At 43.5% G+C, this 23,283-nt stretch overlaps 1 protein-coding gene across 1 annotated transcript in view; it reads left to right on the top strand.

The window, feature by feature from the left end:
- The window catches only part of LOC147015253 (NT-3 growth factor receptor-like), a 116,759-nt gene that overhangs the window by 36,516 nt on the left and 56,960 nt on the right, over positions 1-23,283 (top strand). The window contains exon 11 of the mRNA XM_085849833.1: positions 5,428-5,530. Within this exon, the coding sequence (XP_085705959.1) occupies positions 5,428-5,530 (103 nt within the window). The remainder of the gene's footprint in view (positions 1-5,427; positions 5,531-23,283) is intronic.

The following is a 23,283-nucleotide window of genomic DNA, read 5'->3' as shown; positions in this document are numbered from 1 at the left end:
AGTGAGCGAATTCACTCTCAAGACTGTCTATGTCACTATCACCGCCACTGAACAGACAGGGGAATTTCTTGTTGAAAAACTCCACACAGTCAAACCCCACTTCTTGGTGTAGCTTCACATCCAGCACCTGAGCATGCTTGGCTAATTCATCATCTAGCGGCCAGGTTTTGAAGATGTAATTGCAGGCTTTCACATAATATGAGCGAACTGCACTGAAGAAACCTTGGATGTCTGACTCACTCAGAGTGAAGGTGGATTTCTTAAGACTCCTTTGTTCCCTTATATACAGTTTGGCATCGTTCCCAATCATGAGGTCCTCATCATTCTTCTGATGATTTCTGTCAGAGAAGGGTACATTTACCAGAGCAACCGATGACACCGATGGTTTCAAAAACCGTACGAAGATATCTTTCAGAAGACCATTCAATTCTCCGTGCAGGAGATGAATACAGGGTTCGTCTCTTTGGAGCAGAAGATTCCCCTTCTCAAAAAAGCTTGTTAGCATATCGAAGGAAGAAACAATAGAGTTTTGTTTGTGGAGACAAGAACATCCTGTTGACACGTTTTTCTCTAGATTCCTGCACAGTGTTTGAGGAAGATGCGCTTTTAGTTGTAGAACTCGTAGTACACTTAGCCGCAGGGCGATCACACTTGCGTTTACTGCCAGCAGAAGAGGTCAGACTCGTAGTACCAGATCCAATTTTACGTTTCAGGAGAGAGCTTGAGGTAGGTGCAGCCAAGGAAGAAGACCTCTGATTCGAAGGTTTTGCTGAGCTTCTATCAAGTGATTCGGCAAAAGCAGAACTTAACTTGGGTCCTTCTTTGCCTGTAGATGGGACTATCACAGTCTTTCTCGACTCTGAAGGGATCTGCTTTGTAGATGAACGTGATGAAGGGCCGGTGATGCTACCTGCTCTCAGCATTGGTTTTGGTGCTGTCCTTGCTGTCTTCTTCGCAGCAGATACTGCAGTGGTAGTGGTGAATGCTGCTCCACTAGTGCTTGATCCTGCAGTGCCAGTACTAGCAGTAGATACAGTGCCGTCCTTCTTGCTCGTTGTTAGAGTCTTGGCTACAGTTGGTTGCATTTTTCTTCGTACTTCTTCTTTGAAGAAGAGGCGAAGTGGCTCCCACTGTTCAATCAGCCTGTCTAGGCACTGACCAAGGGACAGCCACCTTGTTGCGACATGCTTCAGAATCTTGTGTGTCGGGGCATCACAGAGTTCTTGCAGTGCTTTCACTCCTTTGACGCGTTTACTACTTTTGTCCAAGTAGTCGTAAATATCGATGAGAAAGTCATCTAATTCAATGGGTAAGGCCTGAGCCGCCTTCTTGGCCGTATTGTGCATCATATGGCAAGGGCATCCCATGATGTAGCACTCTGGATTTTGTTTGTGGATATAAGCAGCGACTCCTTTGTGCTTGCCCACCATGACAGAGGCATTATCAGCACAAAAGGAAACACAATTTCCCCACGGAATTTTCCTGTCACTGAACTCATGATCAAGCAGTTTGAAAATGTTTTCTCCAGTGGAATCTTGTTTGCACGCAGGCAAACTTAGCAAACCTTGCTTCACAATCCCAGCACTGTTGTCATAGTACGAAATCAGGACAGGATATAGCTGGGCCTCACCACTGTCATTGCTACCGTCTGTAGCTAGGCTAAATGGAGCTAGTCTAGCAATATCGGCAATAGATGAAGCAGTAACATTTGACAACTCACCAATTATTACTGAAGTTTTTGTTCTTGCACATCCATACTTTGAAGCAACTTTTGAATCTGGAAACATCTTTTAAAATAGAGGTCCAGCATGATCTGAGACTGATATGGGCAAGTTATGTTCCACAATAAATCCACTAAAGAGAAGTTCCGCTTGGGTAACATCCTCTTCCTCGCTTGTCCCTTGTTTGGTGAAATAATTCAGAAGTGTACCGGTACTCGTGCTCGAAGATCTCTCCTTTGCAATGTCTGTGTGCCGTTTGCTTCCAACGTGCTTCCGAATATCATCGCGACCTCCGTGCTCAACTGAAATATCAACGCTGCATACTGTACAATACGCATGATGAATTCCTCTTTCAGACTTTCGAATACACGGGTATTGGAGACTGTATTCGGCCTTGTACTTCTGAGACCATTTCTTGGTCTTCGTAAGCTTCTTTTCTGCCATTTCGTAATCAACATCGAGGGCTTGAAGCATCGGTAACTTCGAAGTCGATGTTCCACAGCTGCAGCGCGACTCGTAGAACTCTAGCGGCTGTTAAACACCGCACGGTGGTCGCGACCGCCGGGCTGGTGCGGGGCCCAGCTGCATGCAGTGAGCGTATCGCATGCATATACACTGTGCATACATACCGCATGCACTGTATTGCACACATACCGCATGCACTAAATCTCAGTGTATGATCGCATAAGCGAGATCCAGACCCAATGTTTCGCTGCTCCTCATTTGAATTTGCAATTTTTTACGTACAATTTGGTAGCAGCGAACGTTATGGAGTTACCACATGCTATACGTAGCAGACGATGCTTTTCATTCAATTCTCATACTAGTACATTCTGATTAGTGAACAGTGCAAAAATATCAAAATTTCGGGAGGATAAGGATAGTGATCGTAAGGGCGGGAGTTTGGGTGAATTTTCGGAAGCTTCCCGATGAAATCGGGAGGGTTGGCATCTGTGCTAGCAATGGCACCTCAAGGCATAGCAAAATGCTAAAGAGCACATATAGGACAAACTACAGAGGACAGAACATTAAAAATGGGGGTCAAACGGGTTGATAATTTTAGCCACATACATTGAGAAAGGGAGATGTTGTCTTACTCGACATCAATTCGATGCATATGTAATATCACAATTCATTATTTTACGCTTATGGTGGACATTCATTTTAAGGAAGCAATTGCTCTATTCTAAGGAATATTAAAGATGTGTTTCAGTAAGAAAACCTCTGTTAAGAAAGGGGAACAAGACTAAAAGGTTAAAATATGCACATTAACACATAACATTGGACTATGGAACAATGTGTGGTCAAGGGTGCTTTGGACAGACGTGTAAAAGTTTCAGTTATTTAGATCCGATTGAAGACATTATGCGAGACAATGCAAAACTGAAACTTATGAAGACCTTGCTTGTTTACACATGGCAGAGGTTCATTTCAGGTTTGGGGATACATATTCTAAAGTAGTGTTGGAAAATTGCTGGAAATTAATGGTGGTGTTGTGGAAATAGCTCCTTGGGTTAAGTTATGGAGAGACAATGACGCCTGAGCCTTCTGCCAGTTCTTTTGTCAATTATACGCTTGTTAGATCACCTGCAATGTAGTTCCGGGGAGCTTAAGCCGCTGTCACAACTTGACGATTTAGCCAGCGTATGCCGACGTATGAAAAATTTGTCTAAAACGCTGGCACACGTCGAATACGTTATGCGTAAGTTTTGTATACGTTAAGAGCACGCTGGCATACGTCGTAGTATGCCGAGCTCGTCGAAAAATTTTAACATGCTCAAAAATTTATGACGTATGCTGGCGTGTGACTCACACGTTCCGCATACGCTGGCCATAAGTTGTAGGCACGTTACGCGATCATTGACACACGTCGGCACACGTTACTTGTAAGTTACTGATAAGTCGAAACACGTCGAGGTAATGTTTAGCGTACCCGAAACTTATTTCTAACCAATGAGTAAAGTGCTTTGAACCTATGAGAAAAGTGCTTTGAACCTATGAGTAACGTATCTGCAACGCATATTGACGTATGTTGACGTATTTGACGTCTTCCGGACGACCACAGAACTTACTGAACGTGTTTCTCACTTACAGCTACCGTATAATGGCGTCTTGGCAGCATTTAGGGGAATTGGTATTTAAAAATGGGCTTCACAGGAGGAACCCGTCAGTGTTCCAGACTCCATGTTGTTGTTTTTTTTCTTTTTTTTCTTCGGCATGACGGTGATGTTGAGACTTCCATTTCTAGTGTGGTTATGATTTAAATCGTTGAGCGGCAGCCTTTTAATTATATTATATTATAACCCCACTAGAAATTGAAGTGTCAACATCACCGTCATGCCGAAGAAAAAAAAATACAAAAAAAAAAAACATGGAGTCTCGACCACTGACGGGTTCCTCCTGTGTGAAGCCCATTTTTATATGCCAATTCCACTAAACGCTGCCAATACGCCATTATACGGTAGCTGTAAGTGAGAAACACGCTCAGTAAGTTCTGTGGTCGTCCGGAAGACGTCAAATACGTCTACATATGTCAATATGCTTTGGAGATACGTTACTCATAGGTTCAAAGCACGTTACTCATAGGTTCAAAGCAGGTCACTCATAGGTTAGAAATAAGTTTCGGGTCCGCTAAACATTACCTCGATGTGTTTCGGCTTATGAGTAACTTACAAGTAACGTGTGCCGACGTGTGTCAACGATCGCATAACGTGCCTACAACTTATCGCCAGCGTATGCGGAACGTGTGCGTCATACGCTGGCATACGTCTAAAAATTTTGAGCATGCTTAAAATTTGGCGACGTGCTCGGCGTACTATGACGTATGCCAGCGTGCTTCAGCGTGCTCTTAACATATACAAAACTTACCCATAACGTATTCAGCAAATTTTTCATACGTCGGCATATGCTGGCCAAAACGTCAAGGTGTGACAGGGCCTTGACACTTTGATGTCTAGTGCGGTTATGATTTGAATTGTCAAGCGGATGGATAAGCTTCTACAACACTTCGTATTAGCTGCTCATGTAGTTTTCTTTGAGTTGTGATTCCAGGTTTTTGAAGATCGTGATCAATGTGAATTAAAGATTGCTAAATGTCAAGCCTGGTTTCTTCTGATCCAAACTAAGCTGTATAAATAACAGTCAATGTTGTATAATAGTAGAAAACACTCTGGAGGCTTTGAGTCAATTGTTCATGATCATAACATCCATATGTTGTAACTCTTTAATGTGTCTTAGACTTTTGCACAATAGTGTGTATATAATTAATTAAAAAAATTCCTAACTAATTATATTTGCTTTTATGTTTTTAAAAATCTGGCATTTCTTGGACAATCGTGAGTGTCTCCCTCTGAGCATTTTTGGAAATCCCCATCGTGTTTAGTGATTGCATAAATCCATCATCTAGTCCCTTCCTCCTGAAGGCACATACAACAACAGGAAATGAAAGATGGTTTGTACGTTAGATTACTGGTACTTGTGATTTGTAGTTATGTCAAAGCTACCTGGCCAGTTGATATGACATACCTGTATGGCAGTAGCCTGAGGCATTATGGGAAACTAGGGAGTGAATTTCTGAAATCATATGGATTCATGTGGAGTTGGTTAATGGTCAAAAGAGTGGAGGACAAGCGAGTAGAGTGGGTCTGGTGTTCATTATGTTTGCAGACAATAACATTGTCCACTTGTTTTTGTTTGCATGCAACAGGTATATGTGGTGGTTGGTGTGGCTGCATTTGTTTTTGCAATGCTCATCCTCTTCTGCCTGCTGCTGCACAAATATGGACAGCGGTCCAAGTTTGGCCTCAAAGGCAAGTGGCCCCTCACTCCTTTCCACATGCCAGGCCTGTCTGTGCAGCCTTTGTGGCGCCGTGGAAATGCCGCTGTCTCCCAGCCCCACACTCAGTTATTGTTTTTCCTTTCCTTATTGTGTCACCGCAGCAGCACTTTGAAATACTCAGAGAAAATCTGAAAGAAAAGTCTTTGTCATATTCCATCTTTCACATTTACCAGATGAATGAGTAGTGTAGAATTATTATTGCTATGGTGCTGTTTACAGACAATGTCTGTGGGTTCTAAAAAGTGGAGAAAATAATGGAAACATAATTAAACAATTTTAAGAACTTGCACATTGAATTAAGGTTTGTGTTAATAAATTGGTAAAGGTAAGAGACAGTGCAAGATGTTGAGTAGACAGACTACCAGAAGTCATGCAAAAAACTCTTGGGCTACTTCGACGTTTCCACTTACCATTTGCAGCTTGTGTGGAATATAAGAGCAAAACCACGAAGTCCTTATGGCACAGAAACGTTCTAAGATGAACCATGTTTTTGAACGTCATTACTTTTAATTCATACGAACTTACAGTCATTGTTGATACACAATATGTAATTGAGGACAGATCTGAGGTAAGATGCTAATTGACATTGTGTTAAGGAGCAAGTACAACCTTTGGGATTGGTGGAGGCATAGAACAAAGTTTAGCATTGCATTATGCTAAGTATCCCATCATATATTGTTCAAGACAAGCATGAAATGATGCAGTCTCGATTCTGGGCCTTCACAGAAGAATGTTTGTGCATTGTCCATGCAACATCACATTTGCAATTAGTTATATTTAATGAAAGCATATACATACCTCATCTATAACAAAACGATAGACAAAGAAAACAATGGGCATTCCAAACAATATTAATCAAAACTTTCAACAGTCCACGTAATATAAAAAATATGTCCCACTCTTCCTATGGTATCCAAAGCAATCTACACTCATGGCTCGCAGACTTCCTCTCCTGTCGCAGTCAACGTGTGGCTCAAAATGGAGTTCTCTCATCCCCTCTTCCTGACCAGGCTGGAATTCCTCAAAGCAGCGTTCTGGGCTCTGTTCTTTCGCTCGTTTTCATCAATGATCTCTCCGACTCTCTGGAAAATCCTCTTATCCCTTTGCTGATGACTCCACCCTCTGTCATACCATCTGTCATCTCTCAGACCGGCAAGCCGCAGCTTCTTCGCTCTCTGCAGATCTTGATAAAATCACAAACTGGTACAACACGTAAACATGTCTTTCAATCCTGATAAATCTCCAACTCTCACTATGTCTCTCCGAAAGGACCATCTGGAACACCCCCCCCCCCAATCTACTTTCTCAACAATCCTCTTAAAGAAGTCCTTTCATTCATACTTTTGGGCCTCACTATCTGCCATGATCTTTCCTGTTAAAGCCACATCTCCAAGCTGGCCTCAAAAGCCAGTCGCTGATTGGGCATCCTCTGTCATGCAAAGTCCTTCCTTGGCACACCTGAGCTCCTGACCATGTATAAAGTTTCTATCTGCAGCCTGGTGGGGTACTGCTCACCCCTCTGGGCTGGTGCTCCCGCCTCTCACCTTTCTCGGCTTCACGCTGTGGAAACCAATGCATTTGAGATCATTGTTATCTCTCGCAATGAGTCTTTGGGTTTCTCACTCTCTCACCGCAGGCTGGTCGGTGATCTTTCTGTATTCTACCGTCTGCTCTCCGGCCTCGCCCCCCCCCCCCCCGCTCTGTCTGCTATCTGTCCCATCCATATTTCCGCAGGGCGCTCAAGGTTCACCAGCAACCCCCCTTCTGGTAAAACTACCAAAATCAAGAATTACTGCTCACCTTTATTCTTTCATTCCTCTTTTTCCCCACCTTTGGAACAAATTCCCACACACTCTTCCCTCCAGGTCTTCAAAATGTCTGTTCACCACCATCTCATATCTTCCCCAATCCAAAACCATGATCTTTTCTATCCCCGTTAATCCACCCCAAACCTACCTCCTTCATATTCTCTGCTTTCCTGCCTGAAAGTCCTTGTGTCCATCTTGTTTACCCCATGTAACCCACCCCATCCCTCTCCCTTCCACAGATCTCCTCATGTGTCTATTTCCCACTGTTTTGTGCTTCCCTCTCCCGTCCCTCTTGTCTCCTGCTCCCCTTGTTATACATTTTGTGTGTTAGCTCTTATATGAGCCTTGACAATGTATATTAAAAAAAATTAAAATTTTATTAAAAAGCATTCAACTTTTGAAACAAAAATCGTCTCAAAACTGTCTTAATATTCAAATAATATTTATATTGTGCATGACTCTCTAGCCAATGGCACAATGAACAAGCAGATCTGGAAATATCATTTTAAACTTCAACGATCCAAGAGAATTGGAGAATGCGAGGGGGACGGAAACAGCCAAAAGTTTTGGAACCCAGAGAGGTAGATTGAGGGAAAGTAGAGGTAATAATAAAAACAGACATCAACTTGTTTTTTCAAACAAAAGAAGCGAAAACACCTTTGGAGTGATTATCTGAACGTGTTTATGTGCGGGAGCCAGTGTCGAATATGATTAAATTTACATAACTGTGATGTAACTAAATGTGTCCCACTGGAAGTTAATTAAATGGTGGAAAAGGCTCTTTTGTTTTTGAGAAGGAGAAATTTTCTAGTCTCATGAAAAAAACCTGTCTTTGAGGGGGGATTAATTCCCCCAGACTTACAGAAGGTTTCCATCCATCCATTGGGACCATACTCTGTACAGAGCACCGGTGCTGTCAAGGCAGTCTCCTGGGCTATTGGGCACGATCCTGGAAGGGTCACCACTCCAACGGAGGATACTCGAATGGCTCAATCATCCCAGCGAGCTGGTACTCATTTTGCCAACCTCAGAAGGATGACAGGCTGAGTCAACTCCACCTGGTATTAATTCAACGGCCAGGCAGGATTTGAACTCAGGACCGTAGGATCCCAAGCCCGCAACCCGAACCATTCAGCCAGCATCAGGCATCCCCAAACTTACAGAAGGTTTAATTCTCCCAGAATTTCCATATTTTATTTTAACTTTAAATGTTTCCTCTCACAGAGACTCAGGGAGCTGTGCTATGCCGTACATATTTACATAGAGAGGGTTAGGGTGCTCTCCCCACCCTGAACCCATGGGAGTATGAATATTTTTTAACGTCTAAAACCTTTCCATTCACACCTTGAGTACAACCACCAGTTTCCAATTCATTTCATCCAGCGGTTCAGGGGTACATAAAAGCCAAACAAACAAACAAAAAAGACGTCGTGCAGAGCACGATACTTGCAAAATCCGTGAAACAAATTTGACTTGAAAAATAATTGATCGTTGAATTCAATGACCAATATGCAAATCCTATTCAAATTTCAAGTCAATGGGATGAAAAATGACGATTTTAGAAATTATAACGAAGTTGACCTTTGGCATATGTTGACCTTTTGATCTCAAAATCAATAGGGTTCTTGCAGATGACCAACTCCACCATTTTGTGAAGATCACTTTAATATTGTGACCTGTAGGCGATTGACATACAAACAAACAGACGAACAAACAAACAAAGACAGAATAACGCACGTGACCAACAAATATACTTGAAAAATCTTCGATTTTAACAATTAACAAGCACATTCACAGACTTGTACTCCAGAATTATAGCATGATTGGCACAACACATTACATTCAAGACAAGGACATCACATTATGGTCATTGGGACATTTTCCAGGAGGGAAAGAAAGACAGGCAAATATTATTTCATCTTGATTTTAGAAGTTGTTGAAAAAGCACGGTTTTCTGTAACGCAAGGAAAATATGAAGGACATCCAAGAAGGTTTTTCAGTTGATTCACTGGTTGGACTGCTAATATGGAGTGTTGCTTAGTTGATTGGTTGGCCATTTCATATTGGTCCTAATAATATTATGTTGGCCCTATATTAGCCTAGCGTTGGCTTAGCGGTTAGGATGGTGGCTTGGGATCCTCGGGTCCCGAGCTCGAGCCCTGTCGGCGGCTGAATTAACACCAGGGGGTTGACTCAGCCTGTCATCCTTCAAAGGTCGGCAAAATGAGTACCAGTGTACTGGTAATAGGGGCACTGCATCAGCGGCATAGCCATGCCCCTCACCAATGATGCAACCAGCAGCCAAAAAGGCTGTACACGAAGGAGGTGAGGGGGGGGGCTACAGTATGCCATAATCACTGATATTTGTATGAAAGGTGCTGGGATGGTTCAGTTGGCAGCATGTTCCCTTCTAAGGCATCTGGTCCTCGGTGCGATATCCATGGAAATCTTATCCAGCTGTTAAAAACTGCCAGATAATGAATTCCTATCAATGGAAAATGCATTGTGAATCAGGTAGCTTCACAAAGGAGATGGTTAGCCAACTATTGCATATGCTTGCAGTCCTCATTGTAGTGACCCAGTGTTTCACTACAAATGCACCTTTGACTGCTACATTGGCCAAATTCTCACTGTAGACCCTCTCCTATCATTTACAGTGCTGGCAACATTGCTCAGAAGTTAACTCACTCAACTTTGAGCTGTCCAGTTGGGTTTGATTCCCTACCCAACAATAAACTTTTGGATTAATACTTTGCAGGCAGAGCGTTGCATCAGTGACGGTGCTGTCCTTCAGAGGAACATGAAACTGGGTATCCTGTCTACTAAGCAATTGCTGGCAGGGGTTAAGGATTACACAGTGTCTTTGCAAAAAGTAAGCCATTGTTTGCTGGCTCTCTAGCCAAATTCCTGTCGTAACCTATAGCACCCTGCAATGGAGTGGTGACCTGTCCAGGGTTGGTTCTCAGCCAGTAATGTTTACGACTTGTCTTGAGTGCCCCAATGCTCTGCGGAGAGTATGGCATTGACCTGGTCTATGCACCATCACTGCTCTATAAATAAATAAACAGCCCCAATTGGCTTTATAGATACTGAACTTCTTAGAAAAGATATGATTATAATTTTAATGAGACTTTCAGAGAGAGAGAGAGGGCTGGAGGTAAAGAGATTAACTGCCCTGTCCTGTTATCCTGTTGTATAATGCCTGTTATGTTGCAAAACAACATGGCAGAGAACCCCATTTGGTAACATGCTCATCATTCATCATTCATTTCGTGCGAAGCCTGTGGCTGCTGGTTTGCATCATTGCTGGGAGCGCGGCCGTGTCGCCGATGCAGTGCCCCATGCTGGTTATCTCAGAAATTTGTCATTTGCCCATGGTGACGCGGAATACTCACCTACTCTTCGAGAAGGACACCGTGGGATCTTTAACACCCACCTACTAATGCGAGCAGACGGGACGCCTGTTTAACGTTCCTCCGAGGGATGGCACACACACACACACACACACACACACACACACACACACACACACACACACACACACACACACACACACACACACACACACACACACACACACACACACACACACACACACACACACACACACTGATGAATCACCCTGCCTGTGAAACACTGGGGTGACAGTTTATAGCTGGGTCGAGATTCATACCCAAGACGTCCTGCCAGGTCTTGCTCATCATTGAGCAGGATGGACTGAGTTTGACTCCTGATAGGGTCGCATTTAGTTAAAAACTCCCGCTCTGGTGAGTGTCAACAGGAGACTGCATCTCAGAGCACACAAGTCTTTGGATGAGGACATAAATGTCACCGCCACATTTGTATTTGTGTCCCATCTGTATTTGTGTTGCGGATGTTAAAAATCCAACTGCTTCTTGAAAATTGTACGTCAGGACTCACATTTCCTGCTTGGGCGAGCTTGGATTACCTACATTGTTAACACTAATTGCAGTTGGTGAGAGTCCTCTGATGTGATATAGCACCAAGGCTGTCGGGCCAATTATTATTTTTTTTTGTATACCTTGTCAAGGCTCGTGTGAGAGCCAACACACAACGCACAGCAAGGGGGGCATGAGACAAGAGGGGCAGGAGTGGAAGGGACAAAACAGTGGGGAACAGACACATTAGATCTGTGGAAGGGAGAGGGATGGCATAGAGAACATGGGGAATAGAAGATGGACATTACAGGGACTTTCAGGAAGGAAAGCAGGGAAATTATGCCATTGACCTGTGCATTCATAGCATTTTAACGCCCTGAAAGGAACCTATCTGCACAGCTCAATTAATGGACGGTGTATCAACTATAAAACTCTATGATTACATCGCTACGAATGGCCAAAATCACCACAAGCTGGAACGAGGGTTCAGCAGTTGGAATGAACACATGGTGAGCAGACAACAATCACAAAACGACTTTGTGGAAGAAAATTAAATTACTGTCAAAGTGATGATCGCCATGCTATGATAAAATGATGTAATTAAATGCATGAAAAAGTGAGAAAGTCATATCCTGGCAAGAGGCACGAAGCATCCGAAAAGCATGCCAGAACAACCCGATGTTCACCAGATGTCTAGCATTTTTGCAATAGTACATATACCGGTAATGGAAGGAATTAACAGTGACATTAATCATGAACTCAACAAACTTTGAACTTTATTTTATAATTTGACAATTGTACTCACTATCTCTCCCCGACACTCCACCACAGCCCCTTCAGATGAAGTAGATTTAAAATGGTGACGCGCAATATGATTAACATCTATGATTAACACAAAATCATCATATATTAAATCCATATCATTATTCGCTTTGGGAGGTGAAGAAACAATTATATATTGTGCATAACAATGTCCAAAATTTTATTTATTACATTCAAAATTTGAGAAAGCGTGAAGATGGGAATTGGAGGAGTGAATGTAAGGGGTAGATGTAGAAACTTCAATACTCAATGGCACCCACAAAAGTAGCGAGTATCTATAGATACTGAGTCTCAAAAATTACTAAGTATATTCAAAATATACTGGATGGAGGTACTCAATCTCAGACATGAAATCAGAGACATATCCCTTGACATATCACGTGCTTTTGACATGGTATGGGACCCTGCCCTGCTCACCAAACTCTCTTCCAACGGTATCCAAGGCCATCTCCACTTATAGCCCGCAGACTTCCTCTCCTGTCGCAGTCAACGTGTGGCCCTAAATGTAGTTCTTTCATCCCCTCTTCCGGTCCAGGCTGTAGTTCCTCAAGGTAGCGTTCTGGGCCCTGTTATATTTCTGGTTTTCATCAATGATCTTTCTGACTCTCTGGAAAATCCTCTTTATCTCTTTGCTGATGACTCCACCCTCTTTCATACAATCTGTCATCCCTCAGACCGGCAAGCCGCAGCTTCTTCGCTCTCTGCAGATCTGGATAAAATCAAAAGCTGGTCCAACATATGGAACATGTCTTTCAATCCTAACAAATCTCACACTCACACTATGTCTCTCTGAAAGGACCGTTTGCAAAACCTCCTCATCTACTTTCTCAACAATCCTCAGGAAGAAGTCCTTTCATTCAAGATTCTGGGTCTCACTCTCTGCCGTGATAATTTCTGGAAAGACCACATTTCAAACCTCACCTCCAAAGCCAGTCGCCGACTGGGAATCCTCCGTCGTGCAACGTCCTTCCTCAGCCAACCTAAGCTCCAGACCACATACAAAGCTTTCGTCTGCAGCCTGATGGAGTACTGCTTTCCCCTCTGGTCTGGTGCTGCTGCCTCTCACCTTTCTCGGCTTCACGCTGTGGAAACCAAGGCATTTAGGATCATTGGTATGTCCCGCGATGTGGCTGAGTCTTTGGGCCTCTCACTCTCTCACCGCAAGCAGGTCAGTGGTCTTTCTGTCTTCCACTGTTTCCTCTCTGGTCTCACCTCCCTGCTTTGTCTGTGATATGTCCTCACTATATTTCCGCAGGTCGCTCAAGGTCCGCCAATAACCCCTTCTGATAAAACTACCAAAATCACGAATCACTGCTCACCTTCACTCTTTCATTCCTCTTTATTTCTGCCTTTGGAATAAACTCCCACACTATCTTTAATCCCATTCTTCCCTCCAGGCCTTCAAAACAGCTGTTCACCACCACCTCTTATCTTCCCCCATCCAAAACCTCGATCTTTTCTTCCCCCGTTAATCCACCCCAAACACACCACCTTCAAATTCCCTGCTTTCCTTCCTGAAAGTCCCTGCAATGTCCATCTCGTGTACCCCGTGTTCCCCAACCCATCCCTCTCCCTTCCACAGATCTCCTAATGTGTCTGTTCCCCACTGTTTTGTCCTCCCCTCTCCTGCTTTCTTGTCTCATGCCCCCTTGCTGTGCGTTGTGTGTTTGCTCTCATATGAGCTTCGGCACTGTATACAAAAAAAAACAGTACCGAGTGTCTATTGATACCGAGTATCAAAAATTACCAAGTATATACAAAAGTACCAAGTATCTATAGATACCGATTATCAAAAATTATCAAGTATATACAAACTACCAAGAATATGCAAAAGTACTAAGAATATATAAAAGTACAAAGTATATACAAAAGTACCGAGTATTTACAAAAGTACCGAGTATTTACAAAAGTACCGAGTATATACAAAGTTCCGCGTATATACAAAAGTACCGAGTATATACAAAGTTCCGCGTATATACAAAAGTACCGAGTACAGTATGTACAAAGTACCGAGTATTTACAAAAGTACTGAGTATATACAAAAGTACCGGGTATTTACAAAAGTACCAAGTATATACAAAGTTCCGCATATATACAAAAGTACCGAGTATTTACAAAAGTACCGAGTACATACAAAAGTACCGAGTATATACAAAAGTACCGAGTTTTTACAAAGTTCCGCGTATATACAAAAGTACTGAGTATTTACAAAAGTACCGAGTATTTACAAAAGTACCGAGTACATACAAAAGTACCGAGTATATACAAAAGTACCGAGTATATACAAAAGTACTGAGTATATACAAAGTTCCGCGTATATACAAAAGTACTGAATATTTACAAAAGTACCGAGTATATACAAAAGTACCGAGTATTTACAAAAGTACCAAGTATATACAAAAGTACCGAGTATTTACAAAACTACCGAGTACAGTATATACAAAGTACCGAGTATTTACAAAAGTACCGAGTATATACAAAAGTACCGGGTATTTACAAAAGTACCGAGTATATACAAAAGTACCGAGTATATACAAAGTACTAAGTATATACAAAGTACTAAGTAGATACAAAAGTACCAAGTATCGAAAATTACCAAGTACATACAAAGCAACAGGTACATACAAAAGTACTGAGTATATACAAAGTACTAGGTATAAACAAAGTACTAAGAATATACAAAAGTACCAAGTATCGAAAATTACCAAGTACATACAAAGCACCAAGTATATACAAAAGTAATGAGTATCAAAAATTACCAAGTATATACAAAAGTACCAAGTATATACAAAAGTACCAAGTATATATAAAAGTACCGAGTATATACAAAGAACCAATTATATGCAAAAGTACCGAGTTTGTACAAAAGTACCAAGTCGATACAAAAGTACTGAGTATCTCTGCCCTCAGCCCATTGGTCCATAAATTATTCTGTACATGAGGAATTCTAATGCAAATGAAGCCTTTTGAATGAAGACTGCATCCTATGAGTGGAGAAATAGAGATATGATCAAGGAAAGTTGGAATAAGAATAGGAATGTGTAAACAAGCAAGTTGTTGTAGTAATCAACAATAGACCTTTTCGATCGGCTTTATTCTCACAAAACCCATACGCATATCTACAACAACATAAATATACATAGGGTAAGAATAACAAAATACAATAACTTGTACACATAATACTGAAGGCAAACTCCATACTCTAATCCAAATTACATTCCTCAGAGTACATTATTCCTAATATAGTATATAACATACCATTACTGTTCCAGCATGACTTTCCATGGAGTACGTGGTATACGAGTCATCACCAGCCACCGACCCCCATACACAGTGCTGCCACATCCGCCCAATTTCCGTTTCCGCCAATTACAGTATGGCACTTTATTATCACAACATTCACCCCCTTCCGAGATATCTATCTCTATAAATCTAGTCTAATAGGAGGACGAATGGTGCGACCGGATCTTCTTGGCACTGGAGGGTTATCCACAGCATCTGATTGCTGTGGAGTTGCAGGAACCATATCAGGAACGAGATCACCCCCCTCTGAGCAGGGTGCGTCTTGGGGACTACCCTGGGGAATTACATTTTCTTCAGAAGCCTGAGGTAGAATTTGGGGTTCACTCTTGGATGGGGTTCCAATTGGGGCCAAGTGTCTAACAGAGACCGTAATTTCCCTGCCATCTGGGTAGCGAATATGGGCATAGTGGGGTCCTGCTTGGAGGAGGTCGACTTCATCCACAAGGGGATCAGTTTTATTCATGCGTACGTGACGCTTCAGCAGGACTGGCCCAGGATTGCAGAGCCAAGTAGGCACCGAGGCTCCCGAGGAAGAACGACGAGAATAGTTCAGAAGTCTTTCATGAGGGGTAGCATTGGTTGCTGTGGACAACAGTGAACGAATTGAGTGGAGAGCATCAGGCAGAACAGTCTGCCAGCATTTGATGGGTAGATTACGCGATTTTAGAGCCGTTGTGATTGCCTTCCAAATGGTACCATTGAACCTCTCCACTTGGCCATTCCCTTGAGGATTATAGCTAGTAGTTCTGCTACCAGCGATCCCCCTACTGGCAAGGAAGTCTTGTAATTCCTTGCTCATGAAGGAGGGTCCCCGGTCCGAATGAATGTAAGCCGGCATTCCGAAAATAGCGAACAGCTGACAGAGGCACTTGATAACCGTGGAAGTGGTCATGTCGGCACAAGGAAATACAAAAGGAAACCGTGAATATTCGTCCACAATGTTAAGAAAATACTGGTTCTTATCTGTACTCGGAAGAGGCCCCTTGAAATCTATATTGAGACGCTCAAATGGCTGAGTAGCTTTTATGAGTCGAGTCTTATCTGGTTGGTGAAACTTGGGCTTGCATTCTGCGCATATTCTACAAGATCCAACAACCTGCTGGACATCCTCCACAGAATATGGCATATTCTTAGATTTCACAAAATGGTATAAGCGGGTAACCCCTGGGTGGCACAAGGCTTCGTGGAGGTTAAACAGTGAATGTCGATCGTGGCATGCCATCCCACAATAAGACCTGGAGAATGTATCAGAGGGAATGTTTTCTCGACCAGGACGATACACAATGTCAAAATCATAGCAAGATAATTCCATCCTCCAACGCATGAACTTATCATTCTTTATCTTATTTTTATGCTGCTTATCAAACATATAGCTCACTGATCATTGATCTGTCTTTATAGTAAAATGTCTGCCTGTCAAATACTGTCTCCAGTGGCGAACTGTTTCAATAATAGCCTGGGCCTCCTTCTCAATAGAAGCATGACGACATTCGGGTCCCTGAAGGGTTCGGGAAAAGAAGGCTACCGGACGTCCTGCCTGGGTGAGGACTGCAGCAATTGCTACATCCGAAGCATCGGTCTCAACTTCGAAGGGTATGGATTCGTCAATCGCCCTCACCACTGAACCTTCAATGTCTTGCTTAAGTAGATGGAAAGCCGCTTCTGCTTCCCTTGTCATGGGAAATGTAGTAGTGGCACACAGTGGGCGGATCTTGCTTGAGTAGTCATATATCCACTGTGAATAATAGGCAAAGAAGCCAAGGATGCGTCGGAGCGATTTCATGTCCCGAGGCACAGGCAAGTCCTGCAAGGGTCGGAGTCGTTCAGGATCCGGGCGCATTTCCCCTCCTTCCACCACATATCCGAGAATACTGAGCCTGTTAGTTGAAAAGATGCATTTGTCTTCATTGTAAGTTATATTCTTTCTCTTCGCAGCCTCAAGAAATTTCGTGAGATTAGCATCATGCTCTTCCTGAGTCATGCCGCAAATAGTAATGTTGTCTAAGTAAGCAAATGTTCCAACCAGTTCTTCTTCTTGGATGAATGAATCCACGATACGTTGGAAGCAAGCCACTCCGTTGGTGACGCCAAAGGGAACCCGAGCAAACTGATAAAGGCGTCCACAGGCCTCAAACGCGGTGTATGGCTTATCTTCATTTCTGATGGGGATTTGATGATACGCACTATGGAGGTCAATCGTACTAAAAACACGGTATTGAGCAATCTTGTTAACAGTGTCATCTATACGAGGCAGAGGATACCCGTCAAGAAGTGTAAATTTGTTGATAGTTTCTGAATAGTCCACGGCTAAGCGTTTCTTGTGAGTTTCGTTCTTAACGACAACAACCTGTGCACGCCAAGAGGAGTTACTGGGCTCTATAATACCTTCCTTCAACATCCTTTGAATTTCCTTTTCAATGAATTTACAATCATCGGGAGAGTACCGGCGTGATCGAGCAGCAACAGGATAACAATCAGCTGTCAAGTTGGCAAACAGTTCTGGAGGGTCAACACATAGTGGACTGAGTCCACAGATAACAAGAGGAGGCAAACTACCTCCATATATCAGTGTAACACTATCATGCAGTCCCTGAAAATCCTGGCCCAAAACTATATCTGAACACAGCTGAGGGAGTATGGACAGACGCACATCTTGGTAGCACCGACCGTTTACTTTGATATTGACTCGACAGAACCCTGATGTCTGAGCGGTGAAGGAAGTGGATGCCATGGAAACATTGCCTTGGGTGTGATGTACACTTAAGGAATGGCATTTAACGAGGTCGGGATGGATAAAACTTTCTGAACTACCACTATCCATAAGGCCATCCAATTCCACTCCATTGAGCGTGACCCTCACAACCGCCTTTGATAACACCCCTGGGGCAGCGGTAGAAGACACAGCCGCAAGCGTTGCCTGATCAGAGGAAGTTGCACAAGCACCAGTAGCTACTGATGAAGTACTATGGCACACCTTAGCAAAATGACCCTTTTTCTGGCACTTATGACACACAGCCTCTCGTGCCGGACATTTTACACGCGGGTGTTTTAAAAAACCACAAAAGAAACATTTAACACCCGTAGCAGCCATTACAGTTGTGGGTTCCACTTCACCGGTATTCTGATTGGATGAGGCAGCACCCAATGAACCGGAGGGTTGAATAACACAATAAGATTCTGAATTTCTTTGGGCTGAATCTAGAGATCTCGCCTGATCAAACATGGTAGCTAAATCTAAAGTCTTATTCTCTAATAGACGTTGTCTGATCAGTGGTGACTGCAGGCCGCTAATGAAGGCATCCCTGATGGATTCTTCGCAATGTTGAGTTGCTGGTACAGTCCCAAAGTTACACTCTTTACTTAACGTTTTCAGAGTCAGAAGGTATTCATCTAAGGACTCTCCGACCTGCTGGCGGCGAGTTGCAAGACGATGGCGTGCAAACACTTCATTAGTGGGCTTTACGTACTGTGACTGTAAAGTACGGATAGCCTCATCATAAATGGTACACTCTGATATAGTTTCGTATAGTCTTGGTGAGACAAAATTTGTAAGCAGACTCATCTTATCCAGATTATCCTGTGGTAGAGCTCCCAGGAAGTTTTAGAACGTCTTCAACCAGTGTTTCCATTCTTGTGCCGCCGTGGGTGAACTGGGATCCGAATCCAGCCTCTCTGGTCTCAGCAAACGCTCCATTCCAGTGTAGGCCTCGGCGCTCTTCTGGTCCAATCCAACCGGGTAAGTTTTGTGAGAATAAATTATTGTTGTAGTAATCAACAATAGACCTTTTCGATCGGCTTTATTCTCACAAAACCCATACGCATATCTACAACAACATAAATATACATAGGGTAAGAATAACAAAATACAATAACTTGTACACATAATACTGAAGGCAAATACCACATACGCATCACATAATAACGAAGTTAAACTCCATACTCTAATCCCAATTACATTCCTCAGAGTACATTATTCCTAATATAGTATATAACATACCATTACTGTTCCAGCATGACTTTCCATGGAGTACGTGGTATACGTGTCATCACCAGCCATTGACCTTCATATACAGTGCTGCCACATCCGCCCAATTTCCGTTGCCGCCAATTACAGTACGGCACTTTATTATCACAACACAAGTTCCCAAGCTTTTTGCTTAAGTTGTGATTACCTTGAAGTTGATGTTCCCCACAAGGTGAAAAAGCATCCCCCACTACCCATGTGACACTCAAAATGCAAAGATGCCTTTGTTTTGTTGTTCTTCTTCTAACAGGGCTCAAAATGTGATAAACAATTTGAATCCATTGTTTGTTGAGTGGCCAAAAGACCACAACTATCAAGTCTTACCAGTGTGTCGCTGTCTGTAGGGACATCAAATCATTCTTTAATAGGAAAGTGAACATGAAATTAAAAAAAATACTTGAATGTGAGACCCATCACTTTGTTGACGGGAAAACCAATCTTTGCGTAATTGCTACAAAGAAAAAAAAAACGGTTCTTATTAATGAGAAAATAAAACTAGGTAGTGTTTTGATAGATACCGGCCTAGCGATACACTCACGGAGTGAGGAGGGGGAGAATGTTCATGGAATATTAACCACAGCCTTTTTACATGTTGAATTCCAAACAATATACAACAATGCACAGAGGAAGATTAAAATAAATAAAAATTGAAACCCTTCCCCTCTCCTCCTCTTCCCTCTTTTGATCAAACTATCTGGGGGTACGGATTAGGCATGGGCCGTGCCAGGAAACAAACTCCCCTCATGCTTGTACGTGTAGCACGTTATATGCTGCGTGTACATAAGTGTGTATGCGTGTATTGCTATGTTGCGCTGTGTAGGGGGTACCGTTATTACTTGATTAGTGTTATGCCCTATAAAACAATTGTTGATGGACGGACGCATGCAGGCATGCCGAGACTGATCTCCTTTTATATATTAGATGGTCAATGTATGATTAAGTTTTTTTATTTGATGGATTATTCTCTGTGTCACGAGTTCAACATGAACTGAGACTTTTAGTTATTCACATTCATAGTCAGATTGACCCCCTAAGGGGGTCAAGGATTCATCATATCATCCCTCCCACAGAATTTCAATATCATCCCCTCCTCCCCCCCCCTCCTCACACTTTCAGAAAGGGATTTACGCCAATGCCCTTTCACCACCCTCTCCCATCTTCCCTCTCGCCCCTCCCTCTACCATCTTCCCTCTCAGCCCCCTCTCCTCGTCTTCGCAGCTTCCCTCTCGTCATGCCCCCTCCCAGCTTCCCTCTCGAGCAGTTCACTCAAGTAGACTGGCAGGGACTGCAAGCTGCCAAATCACTTCAGGGTTGGTCTCTGATATATGCTGCCCTTGATATTATCCCCACAGAAACCTGCTCTATCTTATACACAGATCCATCCCATCTCGTCTTCAGCGATCATACCCTTCCTCCCGCCCTTAGTACACTAAATCCGGCGGTGTGGCAGTTTCCTTGAAACAACTTGTGTCTCTCCCTGGAAGGTAAATCCGACCAAAGGCAATTGCTGATCACCCCACAAGGTTGGTCCAATCTCAGGAGAGCCAGAAAACAACATCTGGCCAACCTCAAGACTGAACTTATAAACTTGTCTCCTTTCTCTAAAACCTGATAGTGCCTTTTCAAGTCTGTCTCTGGAGTATGCAGCCCCTCCATCCCTTCCTTAATTTACACAGCTGACTTCGTTCAAGAGAAGACCGAACGCCTCAATTCTGCGTTTGCTTCCAAATCAAGTGCCTCTAACCCCTCGCTCTCTGTTACCCACCTTATCTCGTTGAAGCCAATTGTTCCTGGACATTGTATCTTTTCAACTGAGATGGTGGAGAAGTTTTCAGGCAACCCTCACTTGTGATTATACAACTGGACAGACAGCATCAGCACACTTCTCATAAAAACCTGCTCTGCTGTTTCCCAAATCCTCTTTCTGCTCTATTAACCCTATCATTGGTCCGAGTTCATCTTCCTTCTGCTTGGAAGTCAGCCAACATCACTGCCTTGCACAGACATTTTTTTTTGGATACATTGTCAAGGCTCATAAGAGAGGTAACACAAAACGCACAACAAGGGGCAGGAGACAAGAGGGGCGGGAGAGGGAAGGACAAAACAGTGGGGGTACAAAAACAGGAGATCTGCGGAAGTGAGAGGGATGGGGCGGGGAGCACGGGGTACACGAGATGGACATGGACATTACAGGGACTTTCAGGACCTCACACGACAGGGAACTTTCGGGAACGAAGGCAGGGAATTTTAAGGAGGTGGGTTTGGGGTGCATTAACTAGGGTAGAAAATATCGTGGTTTTAGATTTGGGGAAGATAAGATGTGGTGGTGAACAGCTGTTTGGAAGACCTGGAGGCAAGAATGGGATTGAAGAGAGTGTGGGAGTTTATTTCAAAGGCGGAAAAAAAGAGGAATGAAAGAGTCAAGGTGAGCAGTGATTCGTGATTTTGGCAGTTTCACCAGAAGGGGGTTGCTGGCGGACCTTGAGCGCCCTGCGGAAATATGGGGGTGGGGGGTGAGACTGGAGAAGAGACGGAGGAAGACAGAAAGACCACCGACCTGCCTGCACTGAGAGAGTGAGAGGCCCAAAGACTCAGCCTCACCCAAAGACTCAGGAGATACCAATGATCCTAAATGCCTTGGTTTCCAGAGCGTGAAGCCGAGAAAGGTGGGAGGTAGGAGCACCAGCCCAGAGGGGAGAGCAGTACTCCATCAGGCTGCAGATGAAAGCTTTGTATGTGGTCAGGAGCTCAGGTGGGCCGAGGAAGGACTTTGCACGACAGAGGATTCCCAGTCGGCGACTGGCTTTGAAGGCCAGGTTGGAAATGTGGCTTTCCCAGGAAAGATCATGGCAGATCGTGAGACCCAGAAGCTTGAAGGAAAGGACTTCTTCCAGAGGATTGTTGAGAAAGTCGATGGGGAGGGGGGGGAGGGGGGGTTCCAAACGGTCCTTTTGGAGAGACATAGAGTGTGAGATTTGTCAGGAGTGAAAAACATGTGACACGTGTTGGATCAGTTTGTGATTTTATCCAGATCTGCAGAGATCGAAGAAGCTGCAGCTTGCTGGTCTGAGGGATGACAGATGGTACGGCAGAGGTTGGAGTCATCAGCAAAGTGATAAAGAGGATTTTCCAGAGTCGAAGAGATCATGAATGAAAACCATAAAAAAGAACAAGGCCCAGAATGCTGCCTTGAGGAACTCCAGGCTGGACAGGAAGAGGGGATGAGGGAACTCCATTTAGTGCCACACATTGGCTGCGACAGGAGAGGAAGTCTGCGAGCCATGAGTGGAGATGGCCTTGGATACCATAGGAAGAGAGTTTGGTGAGCAGGGCAGGGTGCCAGACTGTGTCAAAAGCACGTGATATGTCCAGGGATATGGCTCTGATTTCATGTCTGACATTGAGGACCTCCATCCATTGTTGGGAGAGCAGAAGCAGAATATCCAGGGTAGAGTGACCTGGTCTGAAACCAAATCAAGCCTTTGGAAAAAGGAAGGATTTAATGTCTGAGGCGATGATGGATTCCGTAACCTTGCTGATGATTGGGAGAAGGCTGGTTGATCTGTCGTTGTTGGGACTTGTTGTAAAAATAGATCATATTAACTGCAGACCTATCAGCTTACTTCTAATGATCAGCAAGGTCATGGAATCAATCATCGCAGGTAATATGAAATCTTTCCTTTTCTCCAATGGCTTCATCTCAGATAATCTATTCGGATTCAGACCAGGCCACTCCACCTAGAACATGCTGCTACTACTCACCCAACAATGAAAGGAGGCCCTCAATGTCAGACATGAGATCAAGGGCATCTCTCTAGACATATCTCAAGCTTTTGATACAGTCTGGCATCCTGCCTTGCTCTCCAAA

The sequence above is a fragment of the Eptatretus burgeri genome, chromosome 12 (assembly GCF_056783735.1).
Source record: "Eptatretus burgeri isolate ZD-2024b chromosome 12, Ebu_testis_v1, whole genome shotgun sequence".
In the NCBI taxonomy this organism is placed as follows: Eukaryota; Metazoa; Chordata; class Myxini; order Myxiniformes; family Myxinidae; genus Eptatretus; species Eptatretus burgeri.
Note: the sequence above shows the minus strand (reverse complement) of the source record. Positions and strands in the feature narration are given on the sequence as shown.